We start from the raw sequence: 17,075 nt of genomic DNA on the forward strand, positions 1-17,075 counted from the left end.
CCTCCTGAGTAGTTAGGATTATAAGGCATAAGCCACAGGTACCTGGCTAGAAGGAAAACATTCTTGAATGCAGCTGGTTTTATTAAAAGTCCTACCTGTAAAGTGTGAATGCATTTAATAAAAACATGAGAGTTTGCTTGTCCTAATATATCGCTCAGCTCTGATATAACTAAATTATATATATGTATATATATGTATCTATGCATATAAACAAAATAATATAAAGATGCATTTAATGGGATTTAAAGTATTTTGTTTTGGCAAAACTAATGGTACAAAGAAAATTTCTCAAACCTGTACTCTGTTTTGCATCTCTATTTTTTTTCAGGCGCCATTCGAGCACATAATGGTAGTCTTCAGCACCTTACTTGGCTTGGCTTACAATGGAATTCACTGCCTACCTTACCTGCAATTCGAAAATGGCTAAAACAGCTTTTTCATCATTTGCCCCAGGAAACCTCAAGACTTGAAACAAATGCACCTGAATCAATATGTATTTTAGATCTTGAAGTAAGCATAGATTGTAACAAATTAGATATTTTTAGTTTTGTTCAATATTGTTTCCTAACTTAAATTTTTCTTTAAATAGGTATTTTTACTTGGAGTAATATACACTAGTCACTTGCAGTTAAAAGAGAAGTGTAATTCTCATCGTAGCTCCTATCAGCCACTGTGTTTGCCACTCCCTGTGTGCAAACAGCTTTGTACAGAACGACAGAAATCCTGGTGGGATGCAGTTTGTACTCTAATTCACAGAAAAGCAATGTAAGTAGTAAAATAAAAAATAACTTCTTCAAGTTGTGTGTTGTAGCTCACACCTATCATCCCTTCTACTTGAGAGGCAGAGATAGTAATATCAGGATTTAAGGCCAGCCAGGGCAAAGAAACCGTAGGCATAATCTATCTTGTAAAGGACCACCAGGTCTGGTGGTACACTATAATCCCAGAAATTTGGGATGCAAAAGTAGGATCAGTGTCCTGTGTCCAGCCTGGTCAAAAAAATATAGGGCCCTATTTGAAAAATGCCTAAAGTAAAGGAGTAGGGATGCTTAGGACAGAATTCTGCACTGAATGCTACTGTTACTACTTCCCTGTAATTATTGTCCAGCTAGGAAAATTTACATTTTTAGGTAACACGAGGCTTTGTAGATCGGCAGTGTCTTCTCTGTGGTAAAATGAGATTTAGATGGTTAGCTTTTTGATCAAATTGACTTTTTCAGAAAGGCAGATTTTGGCTGTCTGAAAATGTCAGCTCTTAAAATAAATACATCAGGCTGCCTCCTGAGGGGCACAGCTTAAGCGGTGTAGCCCGATAGCTGAGCATGAGACCCTTAGTTCAAAACCCCCGTATTGCCAAGATTAAAAGAAAACCCTTCTTTGACTTACTGCCTAGGTTTTGTTGGAGATTTAATTCTTGTCAAGATTTGATTTGTCATGTGATGTTAGCGTACATGTAGGTATTGAACTGTGTGTCTTTAAAGAAATTTGATTGATACTTTTTTTTAGACCTGGAACCTCAGCAAAATTGCGCCTTCTGGTTCAGCATGAAATAAATACTCTAAGGGGCCAGGAGAAACATGGCCTTCAACCTGCTTTGCTTGTGTATTGGGCAAAGTGCCTTCAGAAAACGGTAAGTTCATTACAATGTAAAATCATTTTTAAAAAAGAATAAGTTCTTAATATTTAAAAAACCAGAAAGTTATTTTGGCACCATGGTTTACACTTGTAATCCCAGTTATGTGGGAGGTGTAAATTGGGAGGGTTGTATGAAGTCAGTTCCAGCAAAAAATAGACCTTATCTCAATCCAAAGTTAGGCATGGTGACTCATGACTGTCATCTCAGCTATGAGGGAGCTAGCTATATAGATAGGGGAATCTCTATCTGAGACTGGCCCCCAAACAAAAACTCAGGATCCTGCCTGAAAAATGACTAACACAAAAAAAATACTAGGGGAGGGATATTGAACCTCTTTGGCTGAATTGTTTAGTTGTCTGAAAATGGCAACTCTAAGTAATCAAACAAATGACTTAAGATTTCTTTCCTTTTTTTTTTTTTGCCAGTCCTGGGGCTTGAACTCAGGGCCCAAGCACTGCCCCTGGCTTCCTTTTGCTCAGTCACAGCACCACTTCTGGCCTTTTTTGTTTAGGTGGTGCTGAGGAATTGAACCCAGGGCGTCAGACGTGCTAGGCAAAGCACTCTACCACTAATCCACATTCCCAGCCCATCCATTTGGTTTTAGGTTAAAATTTTAACTAGTTCTTCATATTTGTGAATGAAAAATTTAAATCTGATTATATGTGTTCCTTAAGCTTATATGCTTCTAATTTTCTATTTTAGGGCAGCAGTCTTAATTCTTTCTATGATCAACGGGAATATATAGGCAGGAGTGTTCATTATTGGAAGAAAGTTTTACCATTATTAAAGATCATAAAAATGAAGAACAGTATCCCTGAACCTACTGATCCTCTGTTTAAACATTTTCATTGTGCAGACATTCAGGTAATGAAGAACCCTTTGTGAATTTCTGCATGTACAGCTTGTTAACAGGTTAAATAATTTGTATCACTAAATCCATTAGGTGACACAAATATAACTGAAGAGTAATGAGATATTAATCTGTTTAGATAAATTGAAACTTGGAAAGTCATTTGGATTTGAATCATTTTTAGTAAAAATGACTAAATATATTTTAGGCATCTGAAATTGATGAGTATGAGGAAGATGCACATATAACTTTTGCCATACTGGATGCGGTTAATGGAAATGTAGAGGATGCTATGACCACTTTTGAATCTATTAAAAATGTTGTTTCTTACTGGAATCTTGCACTGGTAAGTGTATGTATGTTGTGCTTGAATTAGAGTATTTTCTTTTGTGGGTGCCACTGGTACAGAAAGCTACCCAGGAAGCTAAGACTGGGAGGATCATGATTTAAAACCAGCCCAAGCAGAAAAGTATTTGAGAATATTTCTAGTTAACCAGCAAAAAGATTAACTGACACCATTAAAGTTTATGTAAGTATAAGGTAGATAGAGGTTTTTATAGTTTTTGGTTTATAATAGAAAAATGCTTTGCCCATCTCATGTTATCTTAAATTGGCTGATCAATATTTCTTTTGTATTATTTTATTTACAAATATACACAATAGTACTTTAAAGTAAATAAAGAATTGTGAGACATTTTATTTTTACAAAAAAAAAATGACTGACTGAAGGCATGGCTCAAGTAATAGAGCTCCAGCCATGAGCAAATAATCCAAGCAAGGTCTTGTGGCCTTGAGCCTCCAGTATTGGCATATATACACCCCCAAAAAGTTTTGTTTTGAAAACCAAGTTGATTCATAGAAGCTATCTTTGTATAGATTTTTCACAGGAAAGCAGAAGATATTGAAAATGATGCCCTTTCTCCTGAAGAACAAGAAGAATGCAAAAATTATCTGAGAAAGACCAGAGACTACCTAATAAAGATTTTAGATGACAGTGATTCAAATCTTTCAGTGGTCCAGAAAGTAAGTTGGCTGGTTGTTGCCTGTGGATTAGAATTATTAGTAACTGATAACAAGCCATTAGTTATTGATGGATAGGAGGGTGCACATACATGTCCAGCGTCCAAGTGTGTATATGAAGTTTTACCTTGTCTTGGGTTTGATTTATCTGTTTTTAAACTTGGTAATGTATATATATATGCATATATATATACATATATATATGCATATATATATGCATATATATATACATATATACTTATAAAAGTCCTTGAAGAATTAGGAAATGTTTCTGAAGTAGACATTTTTGTCATTGTGATCAAAACAAATGTTTAAACTTTAGGACTAGTTTATAATGAACTTCGATGAAATAGAAGGTATGGCTGCCTTTTTCAAAACATTTCTTCTCATCTTGTCATCTGCTGTTGCTCTCTTCTTTATTTTAGGTTCCTATTGAAATTTTACAAACTAAAACCTTTGATGAATGCCTTTTGTTTTTAGTTGCCTGTGCCCTTGGAGTCTGTTAAAGAGATGCTTAACTCAGTCATGCAGGAACTTGAAGACTATAGTGATGGAGGTCCTCTTTATAAAAATGGTTGTTTACGAAATACAGATTTAGAAATTAAACATTCTACACCATCTCCTACCAAGTATTCTCTGTCACCAAGTAAAAGTTACAAAGTAAGTAGAAAACAAATGAATCAGAACTGAGTGGCAGTGGCTTATGGCTGTAATCCTAGCTACTCAGGCTGCTGAGATCAAAGGATCTTGAGTTCCATGCCAGCCTGGGTAGGAAAGTCCACTGGACTCATCTCTAATTAACATGCAAAAAGTTAAAAGTGGAATTATAACTCAGGGACAGTGCCCAAGTCTTGAGTCCAAGCCCTAGTACTGGCGAAAAAAAAAAAATGACTTGGTACATTATAGAATGTGGATTTTTTTTCCTAAATGTTTTAAAATACTATTTTGTTACTGTTACATTTTTAGTATTCCCCCAAAACACCACCTCGATGGGCAGAAGATCAGAATTGTCTATTGAAAATGATTTGCCAACAAGTAGAGGCCATTAAGGTAAGCCACTCAATTTTTTGAATATTCTTATTCAAGGATTGTTCCTTTAGCACTTCCTCACTTACTTAAAAGTGGTTAATATTCCCTATGCCGTGAATATAGGAAGGATTATGCTGTGTTCCATCTATGTTTCTTTTTACTTTTACTATATTTTTGGAATTATTTCTATGTCTCCTTCCTCCCCAAATGTGAGTTCTTAAATATTTTCACCCAGGGCCGAGAATATGGCCTAGTGGTAGAGTGCTTACCCTCCCATACATGAAACCCTGGGTTCGATTCCTCAGTACCACATATGTGGAAAAAGCCAGAAATGGCGCTGTAGCTCAAGTGGTAGAGTGCTATCCTTGAGCAAAAAGAAGCCAACGACAGAGCCCAGGTCCTGAGTCCAAGCCCCAGGACTGGCAAAGAAAAAAAAAAATCACCCAGACATACCATGATTCCTACCACAGGAGATTCTCAAGAGATTGAATTAAAATATTGAAGTATACTAATTGTACCTTATTCTGTGAGTTCATTTCTTAGCTTGGCTGTGGGTGAAATATGTATTAAATTTGTGTCTCGGAACTGAAAAATGATCTAACCTTCAAAAGTTTGTTTTACACAATTTCTTAAAATGATTTCATGTGAATTTTAATTATGTAGGCAAATAGTTGCGTATACATAATTTTTATACTGTACCACTCCCAGGGGCTTTCTTTGGAATCGGAACCATGCTCATTGGCAAGAACTAAGTTACCCATACTTCCAAAGTTATAGCAAGGAAATTCTGGTTTGTGGTGATTACTCCTGGTGCATTCAGCAGTGTGTGACTCAAAATATTTTTTGATAAACTTTTGAATTTTAGATTTGTATGCTCACTTTGTGTAAACATGACCTGTGATATTACATAAGATCTTGACTTAGTGTATAGGTTTCGTATACCTGACATATATTTTAAGCGATGTAGATGAGCCTTTAAGCTTTGAAAGCTTGGAGCTACTATGAATTCCATCCCTAGTTAATGATCTTGTTTCAGTTGTTGTTTCCTTTTCTTTTTTTTTTTCCTGACTTAAAAAGAAAATCTTTTATATGGTATGTAGTTAAAGTGTTTCTCTTCTTTCTGGCAATGTTTCCAATATTGGATTCTCAATGTTGGAGCCACCCAGCAGAGCCTTTTCTCCATCTTAATTATTGGTTTTCAAAGCTGGACCTTGAAGAAAGTACATGAAGAACATGTTTCTTTGAAGACTAGGGAGCTTCATGGTCGCTCATGAAACTGAAATAGATTACAAACACTGTTGATAAGTGAGCTTTCCCCTACTGAAGCAAACCTTTTCCCCCACAACACAACCAAATAGAAATTACATTGGCCACCCACAGGCAAAAAGATTGACTGTTTACATTTTAGTATATATTTATATTTTTTGAAATTTTGATCATATCCTTTAGCAAATGACTGAAATGAATAGTAGTAAACCACTGTGGATAAGCTTAGCAACTCTTTCTTTGGTCTGACTTGTAATCTATAAAGTAAGAAAATTTGAACTCAATTTTTACCAGTTTGAATCTTTAAAATTAGGATTCTAGTCCAGATTACAGGTTCATAGCTATTGATAAGATACCATTAATGACTAATAAGATTAATATAAGTGTGGATGGAGATGAGATTTTTAGGAGCTATCTAGTTTTTTAGGTTAGAGTTGGTGAATACATTGATTGCTAGTTGGTACCAAGGGGTGAAGAACATAGTTTTATTTTCTCTTACACTTTATGATATACTGTTATTAAATGTTTAGTATTATTTTGTTGTTCCAACAGAAAGAAATGCAGGAATTGAAACTAAATAGTAGTAATTCAGCATCCCCTCATCGTTGGCCCTCAGAGAATTATGGACCAGACTCAGTGCCTGATGGATATCAAGGATCTCAGTCTTTTCATGGAGCTCCTCTAACAGGTGAATTATCCACGGATCTCCCCCAAAATGTAGTACAAATACTCTCCCTTTTTCTCCTTCATGTAAATAGGTAACATGTAAAATCAGCTTTTCTCTCTTACTGTTTTTGTGTGTTTTGTTGTTGTTGTTGTTGTTGTTTTTTTTGGCCAGTCCTGGGGCTTGGACTCAGGGCCTGAGCACTGTCCCTGGCTTCTTTTTGCTCAAGGCTAGCACTCTGCCACTTGAGCCACAGCGCCACTTCTGGCCATTTTCTGTATATGTGGTGCTGCGGAATTGAACCCAGGGCCTCACTAGGCCATATCCCCAGCCCCTTTGTGGGTTTTTTTTTTAAATTAAATTTTATTGATAAGGTGATGTACAGAGAGGATACAGTTACATAATAAGGTAGTGAGTACATTTCTTGTCATATTTGTTACACCCTCCTTCATTTTTCTTTCCCTTCCCTAGTTCAGACAAGCATATATACAATATCCAGTGTACCAGAATCATACACAGTGACCACAGGGGGTACGTCAAAGGAAATTCACCCAGTACATTAAACAATAATGACAACAGTAAAATCCTCCTGTTTCCATCTCTTGGAGTTCATTTTGCTTAGCCTCATCTTATATAATCATATGTATGTAGCTGTTGAGCTATTGTGCTCCTGGCAGGTCTATCCTAGACCTTTTTATATTTATTTAGTAATGGTTTGGTTTTAGAGACATGATATAAAGTTGCTGACCAAAACATGTAGAAATACCATTTGAAAAGAAGTTTGTTATTTTACAGACATGATCTCTTCTGTTCTTCCCCCTCCTCCAACAACCACATATCAGGGAGACCATGCCTTTGTCTGTGCTCGAGGCTTGTCTCGCTCAACATCATTGGTTCAAGATATGACCATTTCCTTGTGAATGCCATCATTCCATCATTTCTTTTGCCATTAAGATTACCTTTATTTTAAGTACATATTAAACAAGAGATTGATTATCTAAAATAAAATGTAATACTTTTGAAAGAGACATATTCTAAAATAACTGATTTCAATGACAAATTAAAAATTTACTGAGTAGTCTGATTTTTAAGTTTATCTTGCTGTTAATTTCATTAAACATATTGACTATTTTTTCAGTAGGCAGACAATTATGTTTACTTTAGAGACAATGTTTTTTTGTTGATTATTCAGTAGAATTCATTTTGTTACCTAATATGCACAGAATGGACTTTTCTATGAAATTATGTAGGATGTCATGTTATCTTCTCATTAGTAATAACATAATTTTTATTATATAGTTGCCATATGTATGTGTGCTTTCACTTATCAGAATAGAGCCTAAAGTTTAAAGATGTTAAATGATTCAGTCAGTGGTTTTTATTTTCGTATCAACAGTAGGGCTTGAACTCAGAACTTGTGTTTGGCTTTATTACTGAGGCTGGTGCTGTAACATTTAAGCCACATTTCTACTTTTGACTCTCTGCCAGTTAATTGAAGATAAGAGTCTCTTGGATTTGTCTGCCAGAGCCTTTGCTTTGAATCTTTATCCTTAGATTTAAGCCTCTTGAATTCTTAGAGTTACTGGCACCTTGCTGAAATCCCCTTTTCCCTATGTGTTTTTTTTTTTTTTTTTAAAGTATACATGCCACTATCTATGCTTTTTTTTTTTCCTTTGGCCAGTCCTAGGGCTCGAACCTCAAGGCCTGGCACTGTCCCTGAGCTTCTTTTGCTCAAGGTTAGCACCCTACCACTTGAGCCACCCTGCCACTTCTGGCTTTTTCAGTTTATGTGTACCAGGGCTTTGTGCATGCTTGGTAAGCACTACTAAGCCACATCCCCAGCCCCACATATACTTCTTATATTTGATCTTGAAATTATTTGTTATTACTGAGAACTTTGTAACAAAACAAGTCTTATCTGTGCCCATATTTTAAGTCTTAGCAAAGGTTTTAAACACCTTTAAAAAACTTAACAAAGACTCAGCAATGTCTTTCAAGTCTGAGATGGAAATTTTTTTTGCCAGTCCTGGGGCTTGGACTCAGGGCCTGAGCACTGTCCCTGGCTTCTTTTTGCTCAAGGCTAGCACTCTGCCACTTGAGCTGCAGCGCCACTTCTGGCCATTTTCTGTATATGTGGTGCTGGGGAATTGAACCGAGGGCTTCATGTACAAGAGGCAAGCGCTCTTGCCACTAGGCCATATTCCCAGCCCCAAGATGGAATTTTTCTTTAAATTGAAACATTAACCAATGTATTAACTAATAGGGGTCTAGTTAAGAACTTGAACCTTGGAAGTAATTTTTTTTTTGTGTTGGGGGTGAGTTGTAGGGCTTGGGCACTGTCCCTGAGCTTTTCAGCTCCAGTATAGATGACTTAGTCTGCTTTATAGTTATAAGTTTAAGTGTTCTGAGACTTTTAAAATTAACTCCTTGAAAATGCTTTTATTGAATATATGATATACACCCATATTCCCTTGTTTTTGTTTCTGATTTTTCTGTTATAAGTCTCATTCTGTGGATAAACTTTTAGATTATCGGGCATCTTATTTTATTACTTTACCTTATTTTATTATGTTATTTTATTTTTTATGTTGGCAACCAAACCTAGGGCCGAGGTATACTTAGAGCCCCATGGTGCATTTAAAAGAATAATTTAGTCTTTGCTTTCATTTAGTAATCTGATAATGCCATCTTTGTACTTGTGACTAACCATTTGTAAGAACAAAAGTAGGTTGAATACGTATTTAACATCAACCTTAAAAAGAGAGCGAGGGAGAGAGGGGATGTATTTTAAGCCAAGGAACTATGTTACATATGAGATCCTTTTTATTAATTTGTCAGGTCTTTTTAAATACAAACATTTGTAAATTGAATTTGGAAAATTAACCCTTTCTTGGAGGGTTTTTTTTTTTTTTTTTGCCAGTCCTGGGCCTTGGACTCAGGGCCTGAGCACTGTCCCTGGCTTCTTCCCGCTCAAGGCTAGCACTCTGCCGCTTGAGCCACAGCACCGCTTCTGGCGGTTTTCTGTATATGTGGTGCTGGGGAATCGAACCTAGGGCCTCGTGTATCCGAGGCAGGCACTCTTGCCACTAGGCCATATCCCCAGCCCTCTTGGAGGGTTTTTGAGACAGACTTTAATAATGTGACCTTGAGGGCATAAGGTGAATTTTGTTTTTTAAATTTTTTGTTACTTGTATTTTCATTATTTCTAATGTTGAATGTGACTTGGCTTTTTTTAATCTTTTTTGGAAAATGGGAACTTCTCCATTCTCTGTTCCTTTCTAAATACTTGTTAAGTACTTGTTCTATTTACCACAGCAGTGATACATGCTTGATTTTTGTGTCATATTTACCAATTTTTTTCTGGTTTGTCACCTGATAATGTCCTTTGAGGTATATTTTGACATATAAAAAATTAAAAAAATCCATGTAGTTAAATCATCTTTGATTTTTATTACTATTGTATTTGTATTCTTGCCTTCATAGCCTTAACTGTAGTAACAACATTTTCTTAATTTTCCTCTAGTTGCAACTACTGGCCCTTCAGTATACTATAGCCAATCACCAGCATATAATTCCCAGTATCTTCTCAGACCTGCAGCTAATGTTACACCTCCAAAGGTAACAATGGAATAATATATGCATTTGTAACCTTTACTTATTTTATCTTTTACTGGTACTCTGGTTTGAACTATTGCTTCAAGACTTCTAGGCAGATGATTTCATTGCTTGAGCCATGGCATTAATTCACTTGGATTGATTAGGCTTCTTTTAAAGAAATTCAGGAAAGTAGTTCAGTATTAAAAGGTGTATGTCCATCATGACACAGTTATTTCAGGTTTATTTCCAGATACAAAAGTTAGTCACCTTTTTTTTTTTGTTAGTAAAATAAGTATAAACATTCTGTATTTAAAAAAAAATGGGAGTAGTAATGTTGGCAGTGGTGTTTTATCATTCAGTTTTGATAGAAATACAAGTGGAATTTCCTTGCTTAATCATGTGGTGTTTCTCGGTCTTGTGCATTTAGTAAGTGGTGATTAACACCTGGTATTACAATAATGAGTTGAATGTGAGGGCTTAAGGAGAGAGGGTTGAGGTGCATTTAGACCTTAGCTGTTTTTACTGTGACCATGGACAAAGTTCTTAATAACTCTGTGTATCATATGCTTCATATGTAAAATGAAGATAATACCTTACATAGTGTTTTTGAGGATATTAAACCATTTATAACAGTGCCTATTTGGCACATTAACAAAGCTCAATATTAGTCTTCATCACTATTAACATCATTATATATATATGTATGTACACACACACATACATTTTTTTTTTGTTTTTGTTTTTGCCAGTCCTGGAGCTTGAACTCAGGGCCCGAGCACTGTCCCTAGCTTCTTTTTCCTCAAGGCTAGCACTCTACCACTTGAGCCACAGCGCCACTTCCAGCTTTTTGTATATATGTGGTGCTGAGGAATCGAACCCAGGGCTTCATTTATACGAGTCAAGCACTCTTGCCACTAGGCCACATTCCCAGCCCCTGATATATTGTTAATCTATAAAAGGCAATGCTATATCAGTTAATTTTTTTAAAAATAAAATGCTAATAAGCATCTTTGTGGCAATGATGCCTTTTTAATGGTAAATATCCTAAAGATCTTTTTCTTTTACTTAATACTCAAGTTTGAGGTTTGTGAGGGTTGATTTCTATCTAGTGTTTTAGGCAATCTACAGTTTTGTTTTGTTTTGTTTTTAGGGTCCAGTTTATGGCATGAATAGGCTTCCACCCCAGCAGCATATTTACGCCTACTCACAGCAAATGCACACACCACCAGTGCAAAGCTCGTCAGCTTGTATGTTCTCTCAGGAGCTGTATGGTCCTCCATTGCGTTTTGAGTCTCCAGCAACGGGAATTCTATCACCCAGGGGTGATGACTACTTCAATTATAATGTTCAACAAACAAGCACAAACCCACCATTGCCAGAGCCAGGATATTTCACAAAACCTCCAGTTGCAGCTCATGCTTCAAGATCTGCAGAATCTAAGGCTATGGAATTTGGAAAAACTAATTTTGTTCAGCCCATGCCGGGTGAAGGATTAAGGCCATCATTGACAACAGCAACTCATACAACACAGCCAACTCCTTTTAAATTTAACTCAAATTTCAAATCAAATGATGGTGACTTTACATTTTCTTCACCACAGGTTGTCACACATCCTCCTCCTTCTACTTATAGTAATAGTGAAAGCCTTTTAGGTCTCCTGACTTCAGATAAACCTTTGCAAGGAGATGGCTATAGTGGACCAAAACCAATTCCTAGCCAAAGTATTGGACCTCGAAATACATTTAATTTTGGAAGTAAATATGTATCTGGGATCTCATTTACAGAAAACACAGGGCCAAATCAGCAGAAGAATTCTGGTTTTCGTCGAAGTGATGAAATGTTTACTTTCCATGGTCCAGGGAAATCTGTATTTGGAACACCTGCTCCAGAGTTGTTAAATAAAAGTCATGAAACAGATGGAGGAAGTGCCCATGGAGAAGAGGATGATGATGGCCCTCATTTTGAGCCTGTTGTACCTCTTCCTGATAAGATTGAGGTGAAAACTGGTGAGGAAGATGAAGAAGAATTCTTTTGTAACCGTGCAAAGTTATTCCGTTTTGATGGTGAATCTAAAGAATGGAAAGAACGTGGGATAGGCAACGTAAAAATACTAAGGCACAAAACATCTGGTAAAATTCGTCTTCTGATGAGACGAGAACAAGTATTAAAAATCTGTGCAAATCATTATATCAGTCCTGATATGAAACTGACACCTAATGCTGGATCGGACAAGTCTTTTGTATGGCATGCCCTTGATTATGCAGATGAGTTGCCCAAACCAGAACAACTTGCAATTAGATTCAAAACTCCTGAGGAGGCAGCACTTTTTAAGTGCAAGTTTGAAGAGGCCCAGAGCATTTTAAAATCCTCTGGAACAAATGTAGCCATCCCATCAAATCAGACTGTCAGAATTGCAAAAGAATCTATAACTCATGATAAGGATATTTGTAAGTCTGATGCTGGGAACATGAATTTTGAATTTCAAGTCTCAAAGAAAGAAGGGTCTTGGTGGCATTGTAATAGCTGCTCATTAAGGAATGCTGCAACTGCTAAGAAATGTATATCATGCCAAAATGTAAATCCAAGCAGTAAAGAGCTCCTAGGCCAACCATTGGTAGAAACTGGTTCTGCTTCTAAAACTGGTCCAGAAAATGCTCAAGATAGATTTGCATTGACAACAGCAAAGAAAGAAGGTCACTGGGATTGCAGTACTTGTTTAGTAAGAAATGAACCTACTGTATCCAGGTGCATTGCATGTCAAAACACAAAGTCTGCTAACAAAAGTGGATCTTCATTTGCTCGAGCTTCTTTTAAATTTGGTCAGGGAGATCTTTCTAAATCTGGTAACAGTGATATCAGATCTGTGTTTTCTACAAAGGAAGGTCAGTGGGATTGCAGAGAATGCTTGGTACAAAATGAAGGAAGCGCTACCAGATGTGTTGCTTGTCAGAATCTAAGAACGCAGAATCTACCTACTGCTTCTGTTTCAGCATCTGCCTCTTTTAAGTTTGGTACTTCGGAGATAAGTAAAACTCCAAAGAGTGGGTTTGAGGGAATGTTCACCAAGAAGGAAGGACAGTGGGATTGTAGTACATGTGCTGTACGAAACGAAGCAAATGCTACTAAATGTGTTGCTTGTCAGAATCCGGCTCAACCAATACCATTATCTTCTACTGTTCCAGCTCCTACCTCTTTCAAGTTTGGTACTTCAGAGATAGGCAAGGCTCCAAAGAGTGGGTTTGAGGGAATGTTCACCAAGAAGGAAGGACAGTGGGATTGCAGTTCATGTTTAGTACGAAATGAAGCAAGTGCTACTCATTGTATTGCTTGTCAGAATCCAGGTAAACAAAGTCAGCCTACATCTTCACTGCCTGCCTCTTCAGAGGCAAGCAAATCTACAAAGAATGGATCTGAAGGAATGTTCACCAAAAAAGAAGGACAGTGGGATTGTAGTGTTTGCCTTGTACAAAATGAGAGCTCTTCCTTAAAGTGTGTGGCTTGTGATGCTTCCAAACCAGCTTATAAGCCAATTGCAGAAGCTCCTTCAGCTTTCACAATGGGCTCAAAAACAAAGTTAAATGAGTCTTCTGGTGGTCAGGTGGGAACTTTTAAATTTGGCATTACAGAACAAGGATTTAAATTTGGGCATGTGGATCAAGAAAGTACACCTTCATTTTCATTTCAGGGTTCTTCGAATACAGAATTTAAGTCAATAAAAGAAGGATTTAGTTTTTCCATCCCTGCATCTGCTGATGGGTTTAAATTTGGCATTCAGGAACCTGGAAATCAAGAGAAGAAGTGTGAAAAGCTTCTTGAAAATGATGCTGGTTTTCAGGCTCAGGATGTTAGTAACCAGAAGAATGGTGGTAGTGTGATTTTTGGTCAAACAAGTAGTACTTTTACCTTTGCAGATCTGGCAAAATCAACTTCAGGAGAAGGATTTCAATTTGGCAAGAAAGACCCTAATTTCAAGGGATTTTCAGGTGCAGGAGAGAAATTATTCTCATCACAAGGTGGTAAAGTGTCTGAGAAAGCCAACACTTCTGCTGACCTTGAGAAAGATGACGATGCCTATAAGACTGAGGACAGTGATGACATCCATTTTGAACCAGTCGTACAAATGCCTGAAAAAGTAGAACTTGTGACAGGAGAAGAAGATGAAAAAGTTCTGTATTCACAGCGGGTAAAATTATTTAGATTTGATGCAGAAATAAGTCAGTGGAAAGAAAGGGGTTTGGGGAACTTAAAAATTCTAAAAAATGAAGTCAATGGCAAGCTAAGGATGCTAATGCGAAGAGAACAAGTATTAAAAGTATGTGCCAATCATTGGATAACTACTACAATGAACCTAAAGCCTCTTTCTGGGTCAGATAGAGCATGGATGTGGCTAGCTAGTGATTTTTCTGATGGTGATGCCAAACTAGAGCAGCTGGCAGCAAAATTTAAGACGCCAGAACTAGCTGAAGAATTCAAGCAGAAATTTGAGGAATGCCAGCGACTTCTATTAGATATTCCACTTCAAACTCCCCATAAACTTGTAGATACTGGCAGAGCTGCCAAGCTAATACAGAGAGCTGAGGAAATGAAGAGTGGACTGAAAGATTTCAAAACATTTTTGACAAATGATCAAACAAAAGTCACTGATGAGGAGAGTCAGAATTCAGGTGCAGACGCCACCAGTGCTTCAGACACAGCAGTCAAGCCAAATCCTGAAAACACTGGGCCTACCTTAGAATGGGATAACTATGACTTAAGGGAAGATGCTTTGGATGACAGTGTAAGCAGTAGTTCAGTACATGCTTCTCCTTTGGCAAACAGCCCAGTGAGAAAAAACCTCTTCCGCTTTGGTGAGTCTACAACAGGGTTTAACTTTAGCTTTAAATCTGCTTTGAGTCCATCTAAGTCTCCTGCCAAGTTGAATCAGAGTGGGACTTCAGTTGGCACTGATGAAGAATCTGATGTTACTCAAGAAGAAGAGCGAGATGGGCAGTACTTTGAACCTGTTGTACCGTTACCTGATCTGGTTGAAGTATCCAGTGGTGAGGAAAATGAACAAGTTGTTTTTAGTCACAGAGCAAAACTCTATAGATATGATAAGGATGTTGGTCAATGGAAAGAAAGAGGTATTGGAGATATAAAGATCTTACAGAATTATGACAATAAGCAGGTTCGCATAGTGATGAGAAGAGATCAGGTATTAAAACTTTGCGCCAACCACAGAATAACTCCAGACATGACTTTGCAAAATATGAAAGGGACAGAGAGAGTGTGGGTATGGACTGCATGTGATTTTGCAGATGGAGAACGAAAAGTAGAACATTTAGCTGTTCGTTTTAAACTACAGGATGTCGCAGACTCGTTTAAGAAAATTTTTGATGAGGCAAAAACAGCCCAAGAGAAAAATTCTTTGATAACACCTCATGTTTCTCATTCAGGCACTCCTAGAGAGTCCCCTTGTGGCAAAATTGCTGTAGCTGTTTTAGAAGAAACCACAAGAGAAAGGACAGATTTAATTCAGAGTGACGACGTAGCAGATACAACTTCAGAAGGTGGAGAAGTGTCTAGTACATCTGAAACGACACCAAAAGCAGTAGTTTCGCCTCCCAAGTTTGTATTTGGCTCAGAGTCTGTTAAAAGCATTTTCAGTAGTGAAAAGTCAAAACCATTTGCATTTGGCAATAGTTCGGCCACTGGGTCTTTGTTTGGATTTAGTTTTAATGCACCTTTGAAAAATACTGAACCTGGTTCAGTAGTCCAGAATGGATCTGAATTGAAAATGGAACCTAACAAATGTGAACAGTCACAGAACTCTGATACCAAACAGTCTTCAGATGGCAGAGTCAAAAATCTCTTTGTTCCCTCTCCAAAGGAAGAGTCTTCAACTACTTATACATTTAAAACACCAGAAAAAGGTAAGTCTTTAGAGTTAAGCATAAGCCCCTTTTTGTTTTAATGCTCATTTTGATGCAAATCCCTTATAGGATTCTGATGTTTTAGTCATAAATATTGATATAGGAACACCCAAAATAAATTTGAGTGGACTTGTTCCTCCCTAAATAAGTTTACCTATGACTGTACAAACAATAACAGATGTTGTGTAAGTTGTATAAGAGATTTCAATATTAGAAAATAATCACATTATGAAAAAGTGGAGAAGAGCCCAATATTTATAGGCATATATACTTAAATTATGATAATTAGTTGAAGTCTTTCAGGTGATTATTCTTCAGTTACTTTCTTGTCACTCCAAGAACATAGTATTAAGATGGTCATAGGAATAAGCCTCTTGCCATCATTTGTTGAATGAGCAAAGAATGAGACCAGAGGAATCAATTGAATATAGGAGACAACCAGATTGGTATAATTTGAGAAATATATATATATATATACATATATACATATGTATATACACACACATTTTTTTTTTATCAAACTGAATTACAGAGAGGTTACAGTTTCATACATTAGGCATTGGATACATTTCTTGTACTGTTACCTCGTCCCTCATTCCCTCCACCCCCCTCCCCTTTTCCCTTTCCCCCCTCCCCCATGAGTTGTTCAGTTCATTTACACCAAACAGTTTTGCAAGTATTGCTTTTGTAGTTGTTTGTCTTTTTTTACCCTGTGTCCCTCAATTTTGGTATTCCCTTCCAATTTCCTAGTTCTCATACCAGTATACCCGGTTTCCAATATACTCAGATAAGATTACAGAGATAGTGTAGGTACAACCGCAGGAAGGTGATACAAGAAGATCATCAATAATAGAGGCTACAGTTACATATGGCATGTTGAAAGTAGTTACAACTGTGATATAACAATCATTTCCATAACATGGAGTTCATTTCACTTAGCATCATCTTATGTGTTCATAAGGGTATAGCTATAGGCCTCCTGTGATCCTCTGACCCCAGTAAGAATGTCCTATATCAAGAAAACTAACAGTAACAACTGTTGGAGGGGATGTGGCCAAAAGGGAACCCTACTTCATTATTGGTGGGAATGTAAACTGGTTC

At 37.0% G+C, this 17,075-nt stretch overlaps 1 protein-coding gene across 3 annotated transcripts in view; it reads left to right on the forward strand.

Annotated features, from left to right (window-relative positions):
* Positions 1–17,075, forward strand: part of Rgpd4 (RANBP2 like and GRIP domain containing 4) — a 60,862-nt gene that overhangs the window by 24,637 nt on the left and 19,150 nt on the right. For 2 of the 3 annotated variants that reach the window (XM_048352496.1, XM_048352497.1), the window contains exons 10-20: positions 329–510; positions 590–765; positions 1,507–1,630; positions 2,339–2,500; positions 2,695–2,832; positions 3,363–3,509; positions 3,987–4,166; positions 4,473–4,556; positions 6,354–6,489; positions 9,989–10,083; positions 11,213–15,974. In XM_048352496.1, coding sequence (XP_048208453.1) covers positions 329–510; positions 590–765; positions 1,507–1,630; positions 2,339–2,500; positions 2,695–2,832; positions 3,363–3,509; positions 3,987–4,166; positions 4,473–4,556; positions 6,354–6,489; positions 9,989–10,083; positions 11,213–15,974 — 6,186 coding nt within the window. Of the gene's footprint in view, positions 1–328; positions 511–589; positions 766–1,506; positions 1,631–2,338; positions 2,501–2,694; positions 2,833–3,362; positions 3,510–3,986; positions 4,167–4,472; positions 4,557–6,353; positions 6,490–9,988; positions 10,084–11,007; positions 11,134–11,207; positions 15,975–17,075 lie in introns of those variants that run through there. The other variant, XM_048352498.1, reaches the window with a different exon arrangement.

Source organism: Perognathus longimembris, chromosome 8 (genome assembly GCF_023159225.1).
Source record: "Perognathus longimembris pacificus isolate PPM17 chromosome 8, ASM2315922v1, whole genome shotgun sequence".
NCBI classification, from domain to species: domain Eukaryota; kingdom Metazoa; phylum Chordata; class Mammalia; order Rodentia; family Heteromyidae; genus Perognathus; species Perognathus longimembris.